Here is a 25,390-nt window from a genome sequence, read left to right as displayed (position 1 = left end):
TTAAAGACCATATCCGAACTGAAAAATGAAATGGATGAATCATATATCAACGGAAAGCTTATAAACCATAAATTACAATAATATCAATTATATGCCATGTTAGTGTTTGTCAGAGGAGTATCAGCTCTCTGAAAACTCAAAATCTAAAGCTTTGAAAATTAGAAGTTGTCGGAAAACGCTTTTGAGCAAAAATGCAAGGGTAAATACTTATTTCTTTGTATTTGTATTCAACATTCATTCAGTTTTCCATTTATATCAAGTTGTATTTTCATCGGATAAGGTCTATAAGCATCGTAATTCGTGGTGGAAGAAACGTCCATAACCTTCCTCCGGAAACTTGACACTCTTCAACTGCGCAATGTGCAGACTTTTTATCAGTGCGAGATGTAGTCTTTAAATTATAAACCACAATATTCAACAAGATTATCAAATGATTTCAATTTTTGTTCACCAATCAAATGGTACAGGCACTTTGCAGTAATAGAGGGAGAAGAGAAAATGATGACAAATGATACTAAAGTTTAATGTATTTTATGAAATACCTCAATTCAATTCAATTTATTTCTCCACAAATGCCAAACACAGGAAAATACACAAAATAAAATACATACATACATTACAATAATAGAACATGTACATCATATATAAAGCGACTCCATATGGAACAGAGTATGTTTTAAAAAGAAAAAAATCAGCAAATGTAGAAGGGGCAGTCAAAATTCAAAAATGATTTGTCGAGGACTACCCCCAATAATAAAATTAAAAATATACAATTAAAAGTAAATATAAGTTCAAATGATGAGGTGGTACCAATAACGAGAAAGAGAAGGGAGAAAATATCAAAGACAGAGAAAGCAAAAAAGTGCATTTACCTATATGTGAATGATGTAAATGATGGATTACTTATTAGGAATAATCTTAACTTAAATCTATATACCGGTACATTTTATTATGAGACATGTAAACATTTATTTGCATTGATCTAGTGTATGAGATAAATCAACTCCAGTACATACTGTAGTTCTTGTCAAAATGAAATAGAGATACTATAAAAAAAAAAAATTAAAAAATTAAAAAAAAGGAAGCGACACTAGATTCATAACAATATCGAGAACAAAATTATAGAGTGTATTTAGAGGAGATGGTCAATGCATTGACTTGAAATTTGCACAAATCCACAACATTACAGGACACACATGCAGCTTTAATCAATATACTTCTTTAAGAAATAATAAAGCTCCTAAATGCCCTTCACTTCTGATAAACAAATTACATATGCTGTATGCCTCTCCCTCTTCCCATACACAACCTGATGCTCGATGACTTTTTTCATATTTAATGCGTTATCAAACCCACATCAATTATTCATGTATTTGATGGAATCGCGTGCATCTTAGTGCTCTGTAGCAAAGCATTTTGTTATGAGAACGACACGCCAAGGCCTCGCAGATGGTTGCCATGACATCGGGAGACCGTTTCCGCCACTAGAGAATGATTGAAGCAGGGAGGTGAGACTTTAACTCCTGGACAATGGCAAGTGACGTGTACAGCACTTCAGAAATGTCTCTCTTTCTCTCTCTCTCTCTCTCTCTCTCTCTCTCTCTCTCTCTCTCTCTCTCTCCCTCTCCCCCTCTCTCGTTCTCTCTCTCTTCTCTCTCTCTCTCTCTCTCTCTCTCTCTCTCTCTCTCTCTCTCTCTCTCTCCATCAGGCTCTCTTTATGTTTTGTTTTTTTAAGTAGAGAGAAGAGAGAGTTTGATAGAAGGAGGGAGCAGACAGAGAACAGAGAGAAAAGGGAGAGAAGAGAGAGAGAAGAGAGAGAGAGAGAGAGAGAGAGAAGAAAGAGAGAGAGAGAGAGGGGGGGAGGGGAGAAGGAGAGAGAAAGAGAGAGAGAGAGAGAGTTAAAAAGAGAAAATCCATCGGGAAAGAATCTAAAGTATTGTGCCTGAATTTCTTTGCCACGCAATTATTTATAGAAAAAAAGCCTTTGTTGGAAATGTATGAGCTCATTATTTATATCTGTAGAAAGAGGTACAACATTTATACATCAATAACTTGTCATTTTCATCTGATTACATAAATGAATGATTTACAGTCAATTTGCTCAAAAATAGGCGTCGATATTTTATCGCTTCATCTTTCATATGGAATGTTTTTGGGATTGCATTTATATCAGATATTCACAGGGTTGTCGCTAGGCCATTTTGAATGGGGGGGGGGGGTAGTCGTTGTTACAATTTCCTGACAAGTAACCTACGTTGGTTTTTTTTTTTTCAAATCAAGAAAGAAAAAAATTAGTCTTCAATTGCCAGCTCCGTACAAAAAAAAAAAGATAATCTCAAGGGGGGCCTAACCCCTTAGTGACACCCCTGACTACGAAGCCAGTACAGGGGGGGGGGGGGGGGACATATGAAACGTTGGCCTTAGGAAAGTAATTAGTAGCCTATATACTACAATTGCTTTAAAACCATACAAATTGATCAATTAGTTGATTACTATCCATGCTATGAATTAGTTGGGCCTTGCTTTTCTGACTTCTGCTTGTCAATTAAGATATGGTCATAGTGTATTGTCAACCCGTCCAATTTTCGATATGCATTGAAACATGGTTTCATATCGAATTTGTTTACAGGGGTCCAATATTATGGTTAAACTTCGTTTTTTTTGACGGTTCATCAATCCCAAAGGTTTGTATTTTGAAGGATCATAACTCCGAAGTGTTGCTATAACAAAGGTTTATTCGTTTAATCAAATGATGGAAATGTAAGCATTACTTTAAACAAAACAGAACTTTGTTATTCCTGGCTCATTTTTCCTGATTGAGGTGTCATTTATGAAAGGGCAGAAAATGAAATTTCTGAAAATCTGATTTTATCTTTGAAATTCAGATATACCGCCCTAAAAATGACTTTTTGGTACCCTCTCTTCAAATTGTTTTTAATTACTCATGCATGAAATATGCATCATATGAGTTGCATCAAATGAAAGACGAGGATCTAAGCTTTACAAATATGTGTCATTTATCAATTATAGTTGTGATTAACTTAATTATGAAAGAAACATCGACATTTCTCGGTTTCGTTTTTTCGGGGACGCACTGTATTATTAGAATTTAATTACATTTTAGGTGAATGGAAATCGTCACAAAGCAATAAAATGGCTCTACATTCCATTCCAGACATTTAAGTGTTGACAGATATTTCATAGCCTGTTTTATGTCTTTATTTCATGGAAAGACGGTTGGGAAAATTCCAAAATGATTGGGAGAATTTACTGTTAAGCACTGTTAGAGGGTGTCATACAATGACTCCTTCAAAGAAAACCATAGATATCTTCTTGGTTTGAGAATTTTGTTCAGGATTTTTTGTATGTCAGAGGGTTAGTACAGTAGAAGGAATATAGTAAGTAACATTTTGTACAACTTAAAATTAAGCAATTTTTTCATTAACCTTCAACAATGTTTGCAATAGACCGGTTAGTTCATGTTAATCTGGACTAAACGGGGCATTTTACCAATGTTTTTTTTATAAAAAAAGATCTTGCTATATAGCAGCAATTACACAAGTTTGTTTCCTTATATCATGCCCTTTCCACGTCTCTAATGCGGCAGAGGTCAGTCTCTATTCCGAGTTATATCGCCACCAATACATGTATACAACATGTCAGCGTCTTTTCACCGGTAACGGGTGACCTTTTCATCATAACAAAAATAATGAGCGATGACGATATTTAGAGATGAATTTGGGGCATTTTGCATTAATCTAGCCAAACATTAAAAATACACCAATACCGACCAATGAACAGTTAAAAAATAATTTCGTTTTTCAATATTCTGTATATAATATGTATCATCTTTATTCAGCGTAATAAACAAAGAAGTAAAAACATTTAAACCCAGGTCCATGACACAACGTTAGATACAAACACAATTGTGTCACTGGCAGGGTATACGACATGTACAATATAGGAAAAATATAAAGCATATACAGCATATAAAGCATATATAGAAAACATACAAACATTTAGGGAAAATATCAAGCATATACAGCATAAAGCATGAATCATAAAGCATATACAGAAAGTAGCTAACGAAATAATAGAAAGAAAACACGAAATTGAGATTCCTCAACGATAATAAGCAATCCGATTCTAATATGTATCTTTGGCGAACTTAAATACCAATATAAATAATAGAAATGTAACCAGGAATAAGTGCATTATACTAAATTTTGCGTTATTTTAATAGTTTCTCTGGCATATATTTTATAGCATGATTGTGATACTAATAGTTTGTTTTAAGTATGTGGGTTATGATTATTACATCACAATTTTGTGGCTAAATTGTCTTTCTACTCTGATAAATATTACTTACAACAAACGTAGAATGATAATTATACTTGTAATAGTAGGTTCTAGGACACCTACCCCCTGGACATCCACCCCCGGACAACCACCCCCAGTCAACTACCCCCTAGGACAACTACCCCCTAAGATAACTACCCCCTAGGACAACTACCCCCGGTACAACTAACCCCAGACAACTACCCCCGGACAACTACCCCCAGACAAATACACCCGGACAACTACCCCGGACAACTACCCCCAGACAATTACACCCGGACAACTACCCCCGGACAACTTCCCCCGGACAACTACCCCCAAAACAACTACCCCTACGACAACCATCCTCTATAGGACACCTACCCCCGGACAACTATCCTAGGGGGTAGATGTCTGGAGGGTGGTTGCCCTAGGGGGTAGTTGTCCAAGGGGTACGTAGTTGACTTGGGGTGGTTATCCGGGGGTGGATGTCCAGGGGTAGGTGTCCGGATGCGGTAGTAGTTAAATACTAAATGTGTTTTTTAATATACACATTTTAGATTGTTCATAATGATATTGCATAATAAATAAGTTCATAACAGGTATTGCATCATTGTATACATCATTCGAGCATTGTCATAGTAAAATTTGGCTCTCGAAAATTTGAAAATCACACACCCCCCCCCCCCCCCCCCCCCCCCCCCCCCCCCCCCCCCCCCTCGCAAACACACAGAACAAAACCAAAAAAAGAGGAAAAGAACAGAAAGGATAGCAGCCTGTAGCGGCTGGAAAAAATAAGGTCAAACATGGATAAATTATCAGTCTTTGCCGTCTTTGATCCCATGATGGTGTATTCTTACATTGTCTCAATTTAAGAATTTTCCAATTTGTTATAATGAAGTTTCAATGTATTTCGTTAAATAGCTATTTTTCTTTCCTCTAGTCTTGTTTGCTGTTAAAGGCATCGTTAAAAAATGTTTTTAAACAAATGTTAAAATGCACGGTCCTACGTGTTATCAGTGTCTGTGATATGGTGTAATACAAAAATTGCGCTTCAACATGATCAAGAAGTGCCTCAAAAAAGTAAAAAAATCTTTGAGTGACCGATTCTACCATACTCGTTTTCCCCAAAAGACTGTAGTGTTATGAAAACCCTTCAGGAAAACGCAAAATTTGATTTCGATTTCCAATCATAAATATCTTGATAATCAGACAGGCGATCGGTTGTAGGTTCCTGCATGACTGACATAAAGGTTTATGATTATCATAGCAGCAAGGGCTAAATCCAGGATTTTGTTTCAGAATCTAAGACAAAGTTACCCAATCCCTTTAAGTAATTTCTCCCTTATTTCTTCAATACTTAGGGGCTGCTTTTGTTTCCCTACTCAGAAATAACATATTGAATTAATAAGAAAACCTGATTAATTATCTGCCACTATCCAGTTATTTCATCTTGTGCACAATCTCTTTAAGAATAGAAGATCCAAGATGTTGCCACACTGTTCCCATAAATCCTTTGCCATTGAAACCACACTAAAAAAATATGTTTCGTTATCTTTTCCAGAAAAGAAGCATTTATCACATGATATGAATTGAAACCATTGACGGTTAACACAAGCGATATTATAGAGCAGTTCGAATTGAAATTATCTTATCTATCTTATGAAAAGTACCAGGAGTATCTGCCATATTTTGTATACAGGCTCTTTTTAGATCAAAATACGTAATCTGCTTCACGCTATATAGTTGCATACCCAGAAATCGATATTCATAGAAGGGCCGGGTTCTCGGGCTTTAGCTCATGTTGGATGCGCCACTATCTGTATAGTTCTCCATCCCCTTTCTCTTGGGCCCTACTGTTGCCAATTTTGTTTTTCTATACAAAATAAATATGTATCAAATGAATTCTGCATTGGAATAAACAATAATAATCACTTTTACTTCGTTAAAAAAATCCCTTTGGTGCACAACATATTTGTTTATACCATCATTTTTAGTCGGGTGATTCCGGGCATTGCGTCAGCACAACTCATCATTTTCTGGCTTCCTTACTATATCAAACATATTGATTAAAATTGTGTTTTTGTGCTTCATCATTATAAGTGATGCTTGGAAGAAAGAGTAGGCAATGGTCACATTGATTCCAATAAATGGGCAATCGCTTATGTCGTTCGCAAAATCGCTTAGGCAATGAGAAACACATTTCACTTTCTTCATAATATCAAAATATAAAACAGACACAATCCTATCTGATGTTTGGTTAAATTATGGAACGAAACTGCACAATAAATGTCATATACCAGGTCTTGACGTTAGTAAACTGTTGCAATTTTAGCATTAATTTAAACGAAACAGAAATGGTTTGGGAATGCTAAGAATCACACAATGACGAAACGTTAGCAACGTAAGCGTTCATTAACAAGCCCTTCTGCGCCGATATGACCATTTTCAGATACACTCTCTCGAGCCGAGTCCACTGCATTTTCGAGTGCATATTCGAGTGCGTTTTCAATATCAAAACGATCTTCGTGATCATTATGGCAATGGGCATGGTCTTCATCAACGTTTTCATTGAGCTCATCGTCTCCATCGGGCCGGTCATCGCAATGGTCATCAGTTCTCGCAGCTCCTTCGTTGTTGACGCTCCCATCGTCGTCGTCGCGGAAGCCATCATTTTGATACTGAATGTGGATGTCATCTGTGCCTCGTGGTGCAGCTTCGGATGATCCCTGCCCCGAATCATTGTCGTCTCCGTCCTCCGTTCTTTTTCCTGGGCTATCACCATCAACGTCGTCCGGCTTGACATGATACGATACAGTCACAACGGTGTCCTGATTTCGACGTTCGTCGATGGGATGAAGGCCGATTTCGACGTTGTATGTTGTGCGATCTCGCGTCGCTAGTCTATTGGGCATGCTAGACTCTCGAACTTGACATCCATTCCGCCATTCGTCAATGCACCCCATGAAAACAAGAAGACTTATCGAAGACGGGATGTATATCAAAGTCGTGATTGCGAGCTCTGGTGCGCTTGAACCACCAGGAATAGGAGTTCCTAGTATGACCTCGTACATCGGGCGACCCGTCGTTCGCAAGAAGTGCCATATCCAGAACGGAAACCAACAGAGGGAGTGCGTGACACACAGTATGACGATGGCGCGGTGTTTCCGCATATCGCGTCGCCGGCTGAAGAATTGGTGAACGCCCGAATTCTTCTTGGCAAACCTCCAGGCGTGATACCACATATAGACCAAGGTACCGAACACGAATAAGAATTGGAGAAAGAACTGGACGCTGAAGAACATCTGGTAAAAGTTCTGGTTACTCTGAGGCCAGATATAACCGCAGAAGACGCGGCCATCGAGCCCGGTGTACGACGTTGATACTGCAATTACAGGAGACGCTAAGATGACACAGTAAACCCAGATAGCGGCGACGTGGAGGTATGATCTCCGCAGTCGCTTCAGACGATGCGAAACCGACATCGACGCTCGGACGACCGACGTATACCTCTCGATCCCCAGCGAGAAGAGCGCGTTCCCTGAAAGCAAGATGGCTAACATGTCAACAGACGCAATAAAGCGACATCCCACGGGGCCAAACAACCAACCCTTGGGATGAAACAAGGCAGCGATGTGGAAGGGACAACTAAGGAGGAACATGAAGTCGGCGATTGACTTGTGAACGACGTAGACGCTGAGTGCTCGCTGTCCAAACAAACCCTGGCATCGCGGCGAACATGCCCGTATCCATATCACGACGTTCGACGTCATGCCGATTATCCATATCATCAAGATAATCGTTGACACGACGATTTTCGAAGACTCTGACACTTCGTTGCTAGTGGCATTACTGGCTCCTAATAGCTCCAGTATTTCCAAATGTTTTCTTGCTGCCGTGTGAACAACAGTACGCAAATTGGACCCACTAGCCATTATGGATGAGGGGAGATGTATCAGTCACAAAAAAAAATGTCGACTCGAATTTAGTGTTTGTGACATTTCATTCCTTTCTTTTTATATCGGGTTCCCATCTTGGTGAGACTTCCAAACTCGAGGATACGAAAGTCAACTAACAGTGATATTGATTTTGTAGACATCACCATCTAAACATTATATCCAATCCTGTTTTCTGGCACACCAATTACAAGTCATGTCTCCACATCGCACTCACTCGCTGGAGATAAATTTATAGCACGATAGCACTGGCGTACAGATTTCACACCAAATCTTTACAAATTACGAACCTTCTCCTCATTATTATTTCCAATGTATTCTGTTAGGGAATTACACCGTGGCACGTTTGAATGACAGTTCAAATCATTACGCTATTTAATTTATGAAGATCTATGTTGAAGTCGTCATGGTAGTGAGTAGCTCAATATCCTTGTGCATGCACCGATGAAAAACACCTTGAAAAAATAATTGGCTGCCTTTTGGTATACTACTATACTTTCTTATAAACCTCGATGATATAAATTTGCTCGTACCACGCTGATACGGCCTCGAGTTTAATTACGAGCGAGTATATTACATTAATAAAACAGTCAGCGGCGAGCGTAAAAAGCCTTTTGGATTTTTACGATAAGAAAGAATTACTCATTACGAAATGTCGTTAGTATAAACTTGAAATATCCTCAGTAGTCAAGCACAGAAATGTTTCACTTCAGTGTAAGGACGAAAATCAGCTCAGGAAAGATGAGTTGTCTGTGTATTTAACTGCAATCCTGTCGTCTTCTAATAGCGATTTATAAATGGCACCGTTATGCGTCGCCGTGTATCTAAGCAAAAAATATAAGCAAAAACAAAATCCATGGTGGAATCATTCAAGAAATCAGATGGAAAATAAACTTTGTTCCAGCCTTGAATGAATCAATATCAACATTCAAAGTATCCTTTGACGAATGAAGATAGAATCGTTGTTTAACATCTAGACGGTATGATTACAATCCCCGATAAAGCCAGAACTGAAGTAAAAGTCAAACATGAAACCATGCACGAGCTGATCAAGGAAACCTTTGCGTGCGGTGTGGATTATATGCCTCGTTAGGTCGCACTGCTATATTGCCCCCGCATGTCGAGTACGCAACTCTATCTCTACTGACGATAACCATGGTTTATTACCATGCCATTATGTGGCGCCTCTAATAGAAATGCAGTGCTTATTAAAAAAAAAAATTCTTATTATAGCAACGTAACTGAATATTGCTCATTCAAAGTCACAACGTGGCCTCGATCTTTTATACGATATAGTATCTAATTTCCCCCCGATAGTGCCAATTGTCAATGATCCGAACAGAGAGAGAGAGAGAGGGTGTACATGTGCGTGTGTGTGTGTGTGTGTGTGTGTGTGAGAGAGAGACTGAGAGAGAGAGAGAGAGAGAGAGAGAAAGATGAGAGAAAGAGAGAAAGATAGGGGAGAGTTGGATTGTGTACGTGTGTGTGTGTGTGTGTGTGTGTGAGAGAGAGAGAGAGAGAGAGAGAGGGACAGACAGAAAGAGAGAGCGGAAGAGAGAGAGAGAGAGGGGCCTTTTATCTAGGCCTATACTTGAATACCAGTTTTCTTTTAATTATGTTTTTTTACTTCCGGATTCCGGAAAAAAAGAGAGGAAGAAGGAAGACAAGAAGAAGAAAAAAAATAAGAAGAAGAAATAGAAGAAGAAGAGGAAGAAAAGAAAAAAGAAGGGGAAGAAGAAGAAGATAGAGAAGAAGGAGGAGGAGAAGAAGAAGGATTTGAAGAATAATAAGAAGAAAATGGTGAAGAAGAAGCAAGAGTAAGGGAAGGAGACAAAAAAAGAAGAGGATGAAAAAGAAATGCATTACGGGAAACAATTTTGTTCGATTTATTGGTTGCAATCGACTCGTTGGTCCCCGGACCACACCCCTAGGTCCAGAGACTGATTAACCCCGTATGGGTCAGCTTCTGTCGTTCCTTTCAAACCAACCTTGGTTAACTCCATGGATATAAGCAAAATTGGATAATAATATAGATAACAAAGAAGAGAAAACAAAATGAATAAATAGTATTAGAATTTGTAAGTTGGGCGAAATAATCTTATAACATAGACTTATGCAAATACATTACTTCTTCAAATGAAATTAAGAACAGACAAATATGAAGCACAATAGTAATTCCCAAAAGAACATAACTGACAGGAGCGTACGTAGGATTTTTTTCGAGGGGGGGGTTAAAATTTGAACTCACGTCGAAAATTTCACAACGACTCGGCCAGCCGCTGAATAAGCGGGGGGGGGGGGGGGGGGGTTTCACCCGAAAATTTGGCCGACCGACATTTCGTTCAGTCGGGGGGGGGGGGGTAAGGTCACCTTTTTTGGTCACCCTTTATTTTATTTTTTTATTTTTATTTTTTTTTAATTGAGGGGGGGGGGTTCCTCCAAAACACACACATAAACAAAAATTAGGGATGGGGGGGGGGGTTTAGACCCACCCCCCCCCCCCCCCCCCCCCCCCCCCCCCCCCCTTGCGTACGCGCCTGATAACTGATAAACACCTATATGGGGAACATAAATTATTTTTGTAAGGCATTGAATTATCACTACTTGTAGCAACCGAGTGAAAATTGTATTTTAAAACAACTTGACATTTTAATAATTAGCAATCGAGAATTTCTTCATTCTTCATCTTCTCAGAAATTCACTGATTAATAATTTGTATGACTCTTCAGATCGAGCAGTAATTCATTGAAGTATCTCTACTTGTAGCAACCGAGTGATAATTGCATTTTAAAACTTGACATTTTAATAATTAGCAATCGAGAATTTCTTCATTCTTCTTGTTCTCAGAAATTTACTGATTAATAATTCATGTGACTCTACAGATCGATCAGTGCCAATGGGAGCGTAGTGACCGAGCGAGCGAGGAGAGTTTCCATTTTAAATTAGTGATGGCACTTGAGAGCTGAAATAATAGTATAGGCCTAGTGTGTTTTCGTTTTCCCATATAATTATGTTATTGTTTGTTTGTTTCTGTGTGTTTTTTCTTCTAATAATCCTTTGGATTTCCGCCCATGCTGGCAGTCAAGTATTGTACGTGTCTAACTCAGTTTTGAAAATACTTTTTCTTTCATGATATTGCTTAAGCTTAATTATGGTTGGCTTATGAGACGAAGGTCTACTGGAGGGGAGAAACTCAGCCATTTAGATTTTTTAAAGACGTTAGATCTCCTGTAAACATAGATATGAAACTGAAGTTTTCTGTAACACATGTAGTTTTATTTGGGCTGCCTTGTTGCTCGTTATTTTTCTTTATTTCTCTTTTTTCCCCCCTTTATCTCCCTCTTTAATTGTTCTTCGTCCATCCTATATCGCTATGCCTTTTCTCGAGTTTTTTTTTCTTCTTCCTTTTTCGATATCGTTCTAATTCTTTCCTTTATCTTTTATCTTTCTTTTTTTATATGCCTTTTTCTATTTCCATTCCATTTTCTTTCCTCTTCCTCTCTTTTCTTTTTCTTTCTTTGCTTCTTTTATGTCCTTTCCTTACTTTATTTTCCCCTTCATTTACTTTTCAGTTTAGTTCCCCTCTTTCTCTTTTTCTCTCCTATTCAATTCGTTTCTGACATTTCTTTATTTACTTTCTTTTCTCTTTCATTCATTTTCATCCCTTTCCTTCCATTTTTTTTTTCTTTCCTTTTCCATTACTTTTCATTTCTCTTTTCTTCCTTTGCTCTCCAAAGGTCCCAAATCAACTGACATTATTATAGGCTTTTTTGTTATCACTTTGTGATATTTCAGTAACAATACAAGCTATGGTCTTGGCCCAGTTGCATAACTAAGCATTGATGGTAATTAACTTCAATGGAAACTGTGGTTTGATTGGCTGTTGAGTGATGTTGCCATGGTAGAGTTACCATCATATCAATGTTTTACCACCCTAAATTAAGGAAGAGGGGTAATCGAGACGTAGTTCCATTTTGTCTTGTGTAAAGTGAGTGACAGGTAGTCAATGTACAAGTATATGCATAATAATCACTAAAGGATCTATATTATTTCTAGACAAAGGTGCATCAACTTTTATGTTGCTAAATTTTGTGGGGAGAAAGTGTGATGAATAATATTTTTTTCACGTAAAGTTCAGCGCTGGAAGAATGCAGAACATGATGCAGAAGACGAGAGCCCCTGCTGCAAATTAAAGAGCGCCATCTGCGCCAAATATGCGGAAGAGGCTGTCATAGCAACTGCCGTCAATCAGTTCGACTTGATTTGAATGACCAGACGAAAAACAGTGAAAAACGTTTAATTTTGAATTATTGAGGGGAAATAACCATAAACCATGGGTGACCAACAGCGGAAAGCAGTGAATGGTGGAGAGGAGAATAATTCAGATGATATTGATCGCCTTGAATTGATGTCCACAATCGGTTTCAATGGTAAGTCGTTGCCCGTGGTTTCAGCACCCCGACGTGACCCGGCCCTCGCCGCATAACAGCAGGGCAATGTCAGGGCTCGGGTGTTGGTGCGCAGCGTTCATGCGCTGCCTGGTATGGCGTGGCATGGCCTAGGACATTTGGCAATGTAAATGAAAGAAAATGAAAATGTAGAACCGTTATCTGATTATGAGAAGTAATAGTCGGCCACCTTGTAGTTGTATGATTGAATTTGAAATAATGGCGTCTGTGAATGTGTGTGGCATGCATGACTGAGAAGTGAGATTGAGAGCAGTCGGTGAGTCACTGAGTGGGCGCTGGTCGAGTCTGACTGAGAGAGAATAATAATAATAATAATGGTGGCTTTTTATATAGGGCACATGTCCATCACGTTGTTTATCCGCATAAACAAGGATATCCCTGTTAACGCAGACGAAATGCCTCCCAAAAAATAAAGATCTTCTCAAACGTTTTTTTTCTTTGTTCAGTACACTCCGAAAACCCCCATGGTAGTTTGGTACATTGCTGGTAATTTGTAGTGATTTACGTGTACCTTTACTTTACTTAACTTTACTTTAATACACGATGTTGTAGGTCTAAGCCTGTTCATCGATCCAGGATTCTTCCAGGGAACTGCGATTTGTGTCTGCAACATATGTGAATATTTTAAGCCTTAACTAAGCCTAAAGCCAAAGGTAGAATTCAGAAAATAAGCATGTTATTGTTACACATCACTGTTATAAAAGCTTAGAAATTCATTATGGATGTGATTAAATGGTTTCTTTGATTACAAGCCATCTTCTCCCTTTGTTTTTCCATCTTCAGGATCAAGCCAGGGCAGCTTATCAGTGCACCCTGATAGGAATCATATTGTCTATCCCCTTGGCAACACCGTCATCGTTGAGAATTTAAACTCTAAGAAGCAAGACTTCCTACAGGGTCACACAAACACTGTGACCTGTGTCACCATCTCACGCAGTGGACGCTTCATAGCATCCGGCCAGCAGACTCACATGGGTTTCAAGGTATGGCAAGGGATTTGTTCATCATCAGATTTTACAATAAATGATCTGGGGGATATGTTTCACAAAGATTTTAAGTTGAACTTATCTCTTAGTTGGACTTAAAAATTATGGAAAGCCATTAGCATCTATGAAAATCTATGAAAATATTTTGTAAAAGTTATTTTTAAAGGCAAGAAATGTTGATTCAAATCATTCATATTTTCTATTATCAAGGAGATTTAATTTTCTTGATGTGGAATTTATAAAAAGTCTAAAATACTTGAATTTTCGCCTTTGAATATATTTCATTTTAAGGCTAACAATGGCTTTTCATAAAGTTAAGTTCGACTTGGGGTCTTTGTGAAACACCCCCCTGGTGACGATTGGTTGGACCCAACACTACTCCTAAGACTCCATCAAACATGTAAACATTACATTCACATAAATTTTGATTCACAACGTAGGCCCAATCATTTATCTTTGACGAAATGCAACCTGAAGCAAATCAACAGCAACAAAATACCTCAGAGTTGTACTTGTAGGGCAGATTTAATGGCTGACAACTGAAATATGCCTGCAAATGGCCCCCGAATGTTCTTCCAGAAGACAAATCTGACAAAGAGTCATATCGTCTATCCCCTGTCAATCGCTGTCAATCCTGTCCTCATTGAGGAAATCAACTCTAAGATACAAGACTTCCTACAGGGTCACTCAAACACTGTGACTTAATTGTATCTCCATCTCATGCAGAAGACTTCCAGAAGACGAATTTGACAAGGAGTTTTGGGATATTTAGTACCTAAAGTACACCCATACTTTTAAGGGACGTTGAAATTAAAAATTAAAAATACTTCAGCATTTTTTGTCTTCAATCGTTTGCAGGCCATGATCATTGTCTGGGACTACGAGAAACGTTCCGTCCACTGCAAGCTGGACCTGCATAAGGTCAAAGTTCAAGACCTGGCCTTCTCACCAAATGACCTCTACCTTGTGTCTCTGGGAGGTCAAGACGATGGCGCTATCGTGATCTGGGATGTGATGAAGAAGGAAGCAGTGTGCGGATCAGAGGCCGCTGTCAAGAGTGCAGGGACTACGTACTGCGTTGCTGCAGCCAACCAGAGCGATTTCTTATTCTTCTCAGGCGGAGAGTGAGTATTTGTACATGCATGGTTGTTCACCACCAATCAGGGCCCCGTTGCATGAAACTTACCATTAATGGCAACTTCCATGGTAACAGGGCTCATACAGCCAATCAAAATCAAGGTTTCCATGGTAGTTACCAATGATTACAAAGTTACTATCAATGGTAAGTTTTGTGCAACGGGGGCCCAGAGTACTAATTTTAAACGTGGGACGTACTCACTGAGTGAAGCTATTTGAGTGTCATATTGATCTAAGCCACAAATTTGCATAGCTTTTTACTTTCAGAGACATGATAATAGCACTAAACATCACCAAACATGGATAAAAAATAACTTCATATGAGATACCCCGATATTAAACAAGGTATGCTTGTATATTTAAATGTATTTGGCTGCTCTAAATTGTCAAATTTAAGCATGTTTATAGGAACATTTAGATCTAAAAATAATAGTAGATCTAGCAGATGTTTTCTGTTGTATCAATTGTGGGTACCAGGGTACCCTCCTGAAATGTTGGCGGTTACCTGAATACACCATTTTACGGTTAAGGCCGCAATTTTAATATGCGCTTTAACATTGCGTCATCCATGTTTTCAGATGCGCATGTATTGTAGCGTCACTGCCTGCCCTTTTTATTTGGTACCTAATATCTAGCATGCTAATTAGATAGTTGAGCATCGGTATCACAGATATCTAATGTTATTACACATTCCATTTGACATTGTAATTTAGTTTTAGATGCCTGTCTGGAATCTAGCCATTGGGAATTGCAAGATCAACCCTTCCAATCTATCTAAAAAAAAGAAGAATACAGCTCTTGTTTAACTGTTTATTCTGTATCTAGCCTTGCAAATGAGACAAATGAGGGTCAGATTTACAGATCTATATCTGATGCTCATTCCATCTCTTTGAACATGATATTTCAGGCGAACATTGCGTGTTTGGGATCTAGACGTGGAGAATCGAAAGATCAGGCCTACTGATGTATCATTGGGACAGCTCAAACGAATTGTCAAGAGCATTGTGGTAAGTTTGAAATTCATACGAAGGCAGTTATATGAAAAATATTAAGCAGAAATGAATAGGCCTTGGACTGACATATCAGTGTTATCGATATAATGTAAGATATTCTTTCATATGACTTGGCTGATTTTTAAGTGTTGTAATATTTTGCAGCAATGAAACAAAATATTTTAAGAATTCATTTGGTCACATATGAGCTGATCTGTAAAATTTATGCAAGATTCCTAAAGCATAACTTTTTTTTTTGATGAATGCATGAATGAATGTGAATATAAAATGAATAGTTATTTGGAATAGCTGAAAGAAGAAAAGGCTGATAACTGGAACTTTTTTTTTTTGGGGGGGGGGGGGGGGTTGCTAGATGCACTGTTTATATCTAAAACAAATTTCTGCCAGGTCACACCTTGGTCAAGAGTGGCAAATTGATAAAATGCATTGTTTATTAAAGAGCATATGCAATGGGCAGAGATACAATCCCTCTACCGTTGATCGAGAGTCTCTTGAAAGAACTACTGTACCATGACTTGGTACTCCACTCAATTTGAAATGCAAAAAATTATCATTATTGAAATACTGATTTATAATGATCATCCTAATTGATGGCTTGTGTAGGTTGCACCCGAGGACGACTACTTCTACTGCGCCACCACCACAGGCGACATCCTGAGGATCATTGCCAGCACTAAGATGCTCAGCTGCTACGGTCCCAAGAAGGACCTCTTTGGGATGGGCGTGACTTCGCTGGTCCTCGTCAAAGACGGTACCTTCCTCCTTGGCACTGGGGACGGCACTGTGGCCCACGCAAAGTTCATCGATGACAAATTCAAGGTCATCAAGTGAGTAGCGTTGCCAATTTGAAGAATCCGCCTTCAAGATACAATTTTGACCTGGGCCCCGTCTTACAATGAGTTACGATTGATCCAAATCAATGGCAAGTTTGCAGTCGCCTATCTCTTATGTACATAGTTGCGATTGATCAACTCTTTGTAAGATGGGGCCCTGTTGACTACTGAATTTTTTCATTTCCGTTGGTTCGTTAATGACCACTAACAAAATCAAAAAGTACTTCATACTCGATGGAGTAATCCCCTTAGCAGAGCTCAGAAAGCTATTAAGGGATGGTATAGGTGGGGCGAGTAGTTGCATGGAATATTCCATGAAGTGCAGATATGGTGTGTGGACAAAGCACTTATCAATCAATGTACAGTAAATGAATTGTATTTACTTTGATAAAGCATATATACGATTGGATAGTAGAATAGTTCTTTCATTTTTATGTTCCAAACCCATTGGCCCGAATTCACAAAGCAAGGTTTGAGCTCAAACCTCATTTTGTTTCGCCAAACCTCCCTTTGTTCTTTACAAACCAGGTTTGTAAAAAACGCGTAAAACGCGTCATATGATTTACGAAAACCAAGGTTTGTCGACAAACCTCCTTTGCGAATTCGGGCCATTGTGTATAGGAGCATGTGGTCAGTAGGTTTCAGTGGATTAAATAATATACAGTATGTAGATAAATTATATCTTATAACATTTGCGGATTAAAAGGATTATTTATCTAGATATGGTTGCCAGCATGCACTTCATAAATGCTAATCCTTGGTTTAAGAATTGAATTATTCCTTTTAACCAAGTCTCTTTTTGTCTTCATTATCATTGTAGGAAGAAGAAGATTGACAAGGCTGGGCACATTACTTCCCTTACACTAAGAGGACAAGGTCATCAGGTAAGATGTCCTTTTTATTAACCAACAGCACTACAGTGTCTCATTTTAGTGACATTATTGCATTATCTTTTGATTCATAATGCTAGGAATACACATATAAATGAGCAGAAAGAGCAAAAGTGACAGAAAATTTGATTGTATTTCCATTGTAGTACGTTATGCTATTCTCAAATTGGAGCAATTCAATTGTAATTAGTGATTAAAGTCTCTAAATTGGCAATGTGTGCTGAAAAAACGTTTAATTTATTAAAATTAACTAGCCAAGTTTTTGAGTTCATTTTGTAATTTTCTTTCAAACTGGTCAGATCAGATTAATTGTTGCCAATTTCAGGAGGGAAACTGATTAATGTAGACATAAGTAAACTTTGTATCACTTTGGGGTAATCCTTGAATGGAATGTCCACTCTGAAAATGAGTCGCTTTCATTAAAAGTAGAAATATGAGACAAAGAGATTAGTGAAAGTTTCAGAAAAATCAGATAATTTCAAGCACCTCTCCCGTTTGCTGGCACTGAAAATATCATAAATTACAATTATATTGGTTGTTGATGAAGAAGTAGATCTCTTTTTTTGTACAGCTGGTGCAATAAGTGGTTGCATATTAAATTACATTTTTTTAGAGAGAATAATTGACACAGTTCATTATGGAATAGTTTTTTTTCTAGGATCAGTGAAGAGAATCGACATGCAAAAAACACTTTAAAGGTGGTTGAATAGATATGTTTCTGAGAGTCAGCTCCTTGTGTTGCACTTTAAACTAATATGCCTGTTTTGTATTTCCTTTTCTTCACAGTTCTTTGTCGGGACGTCCAATTCACATATCTATCGATTCAACTTCTCAGAATTCACCTATGAAATGATCAGAACATGTCATTATGAAGAGGTCAATGATATCGCATTCCCAAAGTAAGTGTACTATCACCCTCAAAACAGAAACTCAAGATTTCTGGAGAAGTCCTGGGGGGGGGGGGTGTTTCACAAAGACTAAGATCGACTTTAAGTTAAACTTGCCATTCATGCCATGTCTCTCAAGGGACGTACAAATCATGGTCACAAATCTACAGATTTAACATTTTTTTGATAGTTCATTATTGAAGGAAAAACAAAATAAATCTAAAGATCAAAATTGAGAGACCAATGGTGAGAGCGACCAGTAGCATGAATGGCCTGCCATTGTTAAGTCCAACTTAAAGTTGATCTTAGTCTTTGTGAAGTACCTCTCTGGGCCGGTATTCAATTCAATACTTACGTTTGAAATATGAGTGTTTTGCTTAGTCTTCTGCTTAGATAAAATACTTAGCCAATTTTGGTATTCAATTCAAACTTTTGGCTAAGTATTTTACCCTAAATTTAAGATGCAGCTCTCTACCAGACTTAGGCCAATTATTTGGAGGCCTTGCTTGGCAGGCATATGGTTTTCTAACGCAATATCATAACCTGCGCACAATTACATAAGCGCGCATTTGTTGCGACGTATTAATTGCGCATTACTTTTGATTGACCGTGTGATGTCACAATGTTTATCGGTAAGTATTTTAGTTAGACTTTGTCTTACCTATGTAAAAGTCTAAAAATGCGTTTTGAATAGGAGATAAGTAAAGTACCTAGCTTAGTAATTTACTTAGTAAATTTCTTACTTATTCTAAGCATTGAATTGAATACCGACCCAGGGTCTCATCTAATATCTGAGTTGCAATTGATTCAAATCGATTTGCCATCTTCCGATCAGCTGCAAACAAAACCCTATCTCCGTAGTACAGAGTTGTGATAAGTTGCAACAATATGAATCAATCGTAACTCTTTTTAAATGGGACCGAGATTTGCTATGATTCCTCTGCTGTGGGATGAGAGAATTACTCACTACTGCTAGAATGAAAACACGATTCTTGTCACTGAATAAAAACATTGTTGTTAATAATAAGCATGGGGCACTTCAGGGAAGAAAAAAATGGCGAGTATTACAAGAATGATAAAATGTGTAGATACGTATTTTTGACCTCCACAATTTCTTTGGTCCTCATATCCGAAACCGGAGCGTGAGGAGAACTTCAGTCTGTTTCGCGAATGCTGACCATGTAGAGATTGAGTCGCTGACTACCGTTAATCAAGTCCATTCGTTTACAATGCAGTTGTCCAAAAGAAAACGTAGATGGCCAATCTACACTCCCTTTAATGTAAATTGGTTATTATTATTGTCATTATTATAATTATAACCTAATTGCATTGTTTCATTCTGTGTACCTACCAGAGGTTGCTCTGAGCTCTTTGTGACAAGTTCAAAGAATGACATCAGGGTTTGGGAGACAGCTTCCTGTAAAGAGCTCATGCGTATCAACGTTCCTAACATGGAGTGCCATGCTGTCTGCATCATGCCTGATGGCAAGAGCATCGTTTCTGGTAAGACGCCTGCACCATTTTGAAAATCAAAAGGCTTTGGTAAAAAAAAAAAAAATTGCTATCAAAAGCCCACTGTACTACTTGTAGCTACTTGCTCCCTCTATATAGAAAACAATGCATAATTGGTGGCCATTGGTCCCCCATGATCCTCTTTTTCTTACGTTAATTGAGAACTGAGTTGCTAAGATAGCCACCTGTCAGTGACCTTCCTGGGTGGTCTAATACCTCCTAGCCAAACTAGTACAGCCTTACATGTAGTCATCAATTTCAATCATATACTTTCATTAAAACAAATTCACATTCACTCAGGTAGTGAATCAGAATTTTATGACCTCGCTGTTGATCCTAATAATAATAGTAGTGATGATGGTCATAGTATTTATGATGATTATTATGATGAAGATGATGATTATGGCATTATTGATTGGGATGACGTTACTGGTGGTAGTCATAGTGATGTCACTGGAGGTAGTGATGTTGATGATGATCGATGATGCCGATGATGATTGAGAATGATAAACCTGATTAAGATGCTAATCTAGAAAATATCTCTCTTCAAGTCATCTTCATCCCTCCTTTCTTCTCTCTACCCTAGCATGGAACGATAACAAGATTCGTAGTTTCCTGCCCCAGTCTGGGAAGCTGTTGTATGAGATTGCCGACGCCCATAATAAAGCAGTGACGGCACTGGCAGTCACCAGTAATAACAAGCGCATCATCAGTGGAGGAGGAGAGGGTCAAGTAAGAAGACTGGGTTTTTATCACAATATATTTTTGATACTTCAATCTATATTTGCTTTCTCAAATGGGTTAGGTATGCTATTCTAATAATCATATCAAGGCCCGTCCATAAAGCCTTTTTTCAATGACAAATGACAAAAATCAGTGACAAATCTGCTGATAGCCAATCAGAAGCAAGGATTTCAGTAGCTTATAACAAATCTGTCATTTGTCACTTATGACAAGTTTTGTGAAAGACCCCCTGATGGTTATTCTTTTTTTCGCAGAATATCAAAGGTAATCTGAAAATCATGTGAGAATTCATACCATCATTGCTTTCTACGATACAATCAGGGCTGGTTTTCTGAAAATTTGAGGTAGAAAAATTTATAACTGACTAATGTTGTTTTATTTAAGTTGTTTTATCGTAAAGATCCAGGTTGTATTCTTCTGTTCTTGTTCCCTTTCCTCTCATTTTCTCTCTCTCTCTCTCTATCTCCCCCCCCCCCCAACCTTGTGGGGATGCTGTCCAAGCTTCGCGACTGCTTTACAGATTCCCAATTCTTTTCTCTTGATAGGTGCGTGTTTGGGATATCTTCCCTAGAGAGCAGAAGCTCCGGCAGACCTTGAAAGAGCACAAGGGTGTGGTAGCCTTTGTCCGAGTCAACCATTCCGACACGGAGTGTGTCAGCGCCAGCACCGATGGAACCTGCATCATCTGGGATCTCCAGTAAGTCCAAAGACAACTGCGCACCGCACAACTTGATCATGACTAGATTTTGGAAGGAATACCATGATAATACTATTCCATATAATGCATATTACTTGATATTGGAATTGGAATTTATCATCCCAATGGGCATCGATTCACAGATCTTTGGAATTTTTTATTGCAGCTTTAGCTCCGGCAAAAATTTTATGCACATACCATATTTCAATTCTAAGGAATAATCCTAGCATACTTTACCAAGTATTATTGATTTTCATTATGGAGTTATGAACATGAATTGACCTAAAAATATCATTTTAGTTGAAATTTTGTCTAATCTAAGCTCTAGTAGATCTATCTGCTTGATACAGTCATCAGATATAAGGTTGATAATGTATGGAACAAAAAAAGATTGCACTTTAATACCCAAATAACTTTTCTGCTTCTTTTTCCCCCCTGCAGTAAATTTGTACGGAGCCAGGTTGTGTTTGCCAACACCCTGTTCAGGTGTGTGTGCTACAGTGCTGAGCAGAGCCAGATCATTACATGCGGAACAGACAGGAAGGTAAGAATGAGGAGTTTACCAACCTGGGTAGAGAGAAGAAAAGACGATTAAAATGCCATGCAAAGTCTAACATACAAACACTGTATATTTCATTTGCTGATCCCTAAATTATCAATTCAAGACAGTTGCCCTTGTTTTGTGTTGCCAGTTTGAAGTAGTGCTGATTAGTTTCAACCTTTAACAATGCCTGTCCTAAATGGTACAATTAAACCTTAAAGGCATCGTTTAACAACTTAAATCTGAGATGCACGGCCCTATGTGATATCAGTGTCTGTGATGGTGTATTTTTGAAGCCCTAAAAAAATTCAAAATGATCACGAAGTGCCTCAAAAAAGTAAAAATCTTTGAGTGACCGGTTTTACTATACCGGTACAATAGCCTGTAGTGTTATAAAAACTGTTAAACAAATTTTGAAAATTTGATTTCCAATCATAAATATCTTGATAGTTAGACAGGCGATCAAGTTGACTGGCCTCAAGATTTATAATTATCATCGCAGCATGAGGTAAATCCAGGATTTTGTATCAGAATCTGAGATACCCAAGATACCCAATCCCTGTAAACAATGCCTGTTCTGAATGCGATAAATCATTCACCCATCTTCCTTTACCTTGTCTTGATTTCAGATTGCATACTGGCAGGCCGGGGATTCCAGCCAGATCCGTGAGGTGGAAGGGTCTAAGGGAGGCGCCATCAATGCCATGGACATGTCCAGTGATGGCAGTAACTTTGTGACCGGTGGTGATGATGCTCTTATCAAGGTACAGTCGCGTCAAAACATTTTGATCATCTTTAGGATTAAGTTCTATCTGTGGAATGATTCTCTTGTTTTTCTTTTGTATTTGTTTTACCCCTCTAAAACAATTTACCTGATATGATAAGGTATTTTTCAAGGTCTCGATGTGCTTGGAATAACACCTTTCTACTGTACCTATCACAGTATTAATGTCAGATACCTTTGCAAGACATCTGGAGGGTGTTTAAAAAAAATGTTTTCATCAAATATAAAATGTGAGACTTGCTCATCTCCCTTCTGAGCTCAAGTTCCCCATCACAATGGGCAATTTCTCAACTATTCATTATAATTTGTTCTGTTTCACCAAGAAGTGTCTGATCTTCGTTCAATTAATGTTCCTATACAAAAAAAAATATAAATATTGCAATTTTTCAGGGAAACATGTTTCTTTTTAGTGATTTAAACAGTGGGAATCACTGTGATACACAATAATACATGCTTATTTTCTTCTCTGTTTCTGCAGGTATGGGATTATGTAAATGGTGTTGTAACCAGCATTGGTGTTGGACACTGCAGTGAAATCAAGCGCCTGCGCATCTGCCCTCATCAAAAGTACATCATCAGTGTCAGCAAAGATGGTGCTATCTTTCGCTGGAAGTACCCCTCCAACTGCAGTCTTTGAAGATTGAAGATAGCAGCACAAATTTGATCCTTTTGTAGGTAGTGCTGAAGATATGCTACTGTGAAAAGGGATTCAGGTATAATAGATCTATAAGGGAGAAAGTAAAGAGTTTAAGAGACATCTTTTCCCCGTTTGTGACAATTTACCCCTGCCAGCTTTTTGAGAGTTGTGTTTATATATTTTTCTGTCATTGCCAGACAAAAAATTACATACAAATTATATAGATAAACGGTTTCAGAAACATTAAAATCGGATCAATTTGTTGGAAACTGTCAAAGGGCAATGATTATGAAATACTGAAAGTTTTGAGATAAAAGACTCTAGGAAAGGAAGCTGTTATCACCTCTTGTTATGTAAACTTCTGTGTAAAAATATAAAAAATAGACTGTATTCCTAATTTGATTTCTGATATTCAAACTTTTTGTTGGAAAAGGTTGGCAGATATGATATCATAATGGGAAAAATATTTTGGTTTGAATAAAAAGAAAAAAGGTAGCATTTGACGTTAATTTATTCTGTATTTTCATGTGCAGATTTGTCTGTGTTGTTGATTGTATATGGCTTTAAGTCAAATAAGACTTTGGCTTTTTTGTGTAACTCAATGGATAAGACATGCATATTATTATTGTGTAGTGAAACCTAGAGGAAGAAATTGAGAAAAATGACTACAGACTATGCTACGAAGACTGGAAGTCAATTCAATGGCCCAATATTTTGTAATAATAAACTTTAAAAGTCTCGACGAAAATCAAATCTTTCTCTGTCAACATTTTTCGTCCGTTTCCTTTTTCCATTTATCTATGCTTTGGATAGGATCATTTGCATGTGCTCCCCCCCCCCTCGACTCACAAACTAGTATAATAATTAATTGCATACTGAGCCCCCCCCCCCCCCAAGAGATTTTAATGAAATGTTTCTTTTGGATATTTAAATAATACGTTTTGTCCTGACTCACAAATCTTGAAACCTTGATCAAAATGAAATTATATAACTGATTTGTACCGAACCTTGGAAAGAGATATATTTGACGGGGCAATATGAATGATCCGTCCAGCCATAAATTTATTTATGTCGCCCTCATGATATTTCTGCTTGATTTGCACCTTGATTTGGTCCCGTCGTGTTGACCAAGTGACACATAGTTGTTTCTTTGATTTAGATATAGAAGTGGACATGATTTGTATTTCATTCCAGACTTGAATTTGGTGTTAAGAATACGAACCATGTAATTTTCTTTTTAATAAAGATATGCTGAAAGAGAGATAATATTGAAAATTATATCTTATGTTTTATTCATTAAAGAAATTTTGAAATTTTGAGGTTTGTCACCAAAAAGCAAAATGTGGCGTTTTCCTATTGTTAATGACATTTTATTTACATATTTCGGAATATTGGTATATAAGTACTCTAGTACGTATAACACATTGTAAACTTATGGACTTCAATGGAGGTGTGAATAGTTTATTTATCTGAAGCAAAATCAAGAAAATAACTAGGTGGTTATTCTTCTATGTAACCCAATATAAACCATAAAAACATTCCTAGCTGTATAATTTGAAGTTACTGTTGTATATATTTCTAAGGCATTCTAAATGTATCAGTCATAGATTAGAATATTTGTATGAATTCAATTGTCTATTTACATGAACGCATTCTACAAATTGTATGAACACATGCTATATATACATTACACTGACATTTACTGAACTCTTAAGTTTTGTGTGAACTTCTGTAAGAAAGTATACCTATGAAATGTTTGTAAGATACATGAATTGCACATATTATGACAGATTTAATAAATAAAAACTTTTGTTTCATGGACCTGAATGCATTTGTTAGTTGTCTTTATATCAATTTTGCTGTTGAAATCTATGGAAAGGTACTGTCTATAGCATTTTTGGGCTATCATTGAAACTTGTCCCAATTTGTTTTCTAACAAGGAAATGAAAGAGACATCAAACAAACAAAAGGAAGGGAACTATTCTTT

At 37.7% G+C, this 25,390-nt stretch overlaps 1 protein-coding gene across 1 annotated transcript; it reads left to right on the top strand.

Annotated features, from left to right (window-relative positions):
• The first annotated feature begins 12,490 nt into the window (after window positions 1–12,490).
• LOC582748 (cilia- and flagella-associated protein 52) lies at window positions 12,491–24,151 on the top strand. The gene is made up of 13 exons (XM_782690.5): window positions 12,491–12,703; window positions 13,526–13,725; window positions 14,587–14,852; window positions 15,773–15,872; window positions 16,482–16,705; window positions 17,532–17,595; window positions 18,388–18,500; window positions 19,843–19,991; window positions 20,587–20,732; window positions 21,290–21,441; window positions 21,883–21,985; window positions 22,612–22,746; window positions 23,245–24,151. Exons 1-13 carry the CDS (start codon window positions 12,607–12,609, stop codon window positions 23,401–23,403), a joined length of 1,908 nt encoding a protein of 635 aa, XP_787783.1. The 5' UTR covers window positions 12,491–12,606; the 3' UTR covers window positions 23,404–24,151.
• Window positions 24,152–25,390: the final 1,239 nt, after the last annotated feature.

Source organism: Strongylocentrotus purpuratus, unplaced genomic scaffold (assembly GCF_000002235.5).
Source record: "Strongylocentrotus purpuratus isolate Spur 01 unplaced genomic scaffold, Spur_5.0 spur5_scaffold_14, whole genome shotgun sequence".
NCBI lineage: Eukaryota > Metazoa > Echinodermata > Echinoidea > Camarodonta > Strongylocentrotidae > Strongylocentrotus > Strongylocentrotus purpuratus.
Note: the sequence above shows the minus strand (reverse complement) of the source record. Positions and strands in the feature narration are given on the sequence as shown.

Excerpts from the sequence above, each read along its gene's own strand:
- LOC582748 (XM_782690.5), top strand. The coding sequence starts at position 12,607 with ATGGGTGACCAACAGCGGAAAGCAGTGAATGGTGGAGAGGAGAATAAT. Across the intron at positions 15,873-16,481 it reads GAATTGTCAAGAGCATTGTG|GTTGCACCCGAGGACGACTA; the intron begins GTAAGTTTGAAA and ends TGGCTTGTGTAG. Across the intron at positions 22,747-23,244 it reads GTGATGATGCTCTTATCAAG|GTATGGGATTATGTAAATGG; the intron begins GTACAGTCGCGT and ends CTGTTTCTGCAG.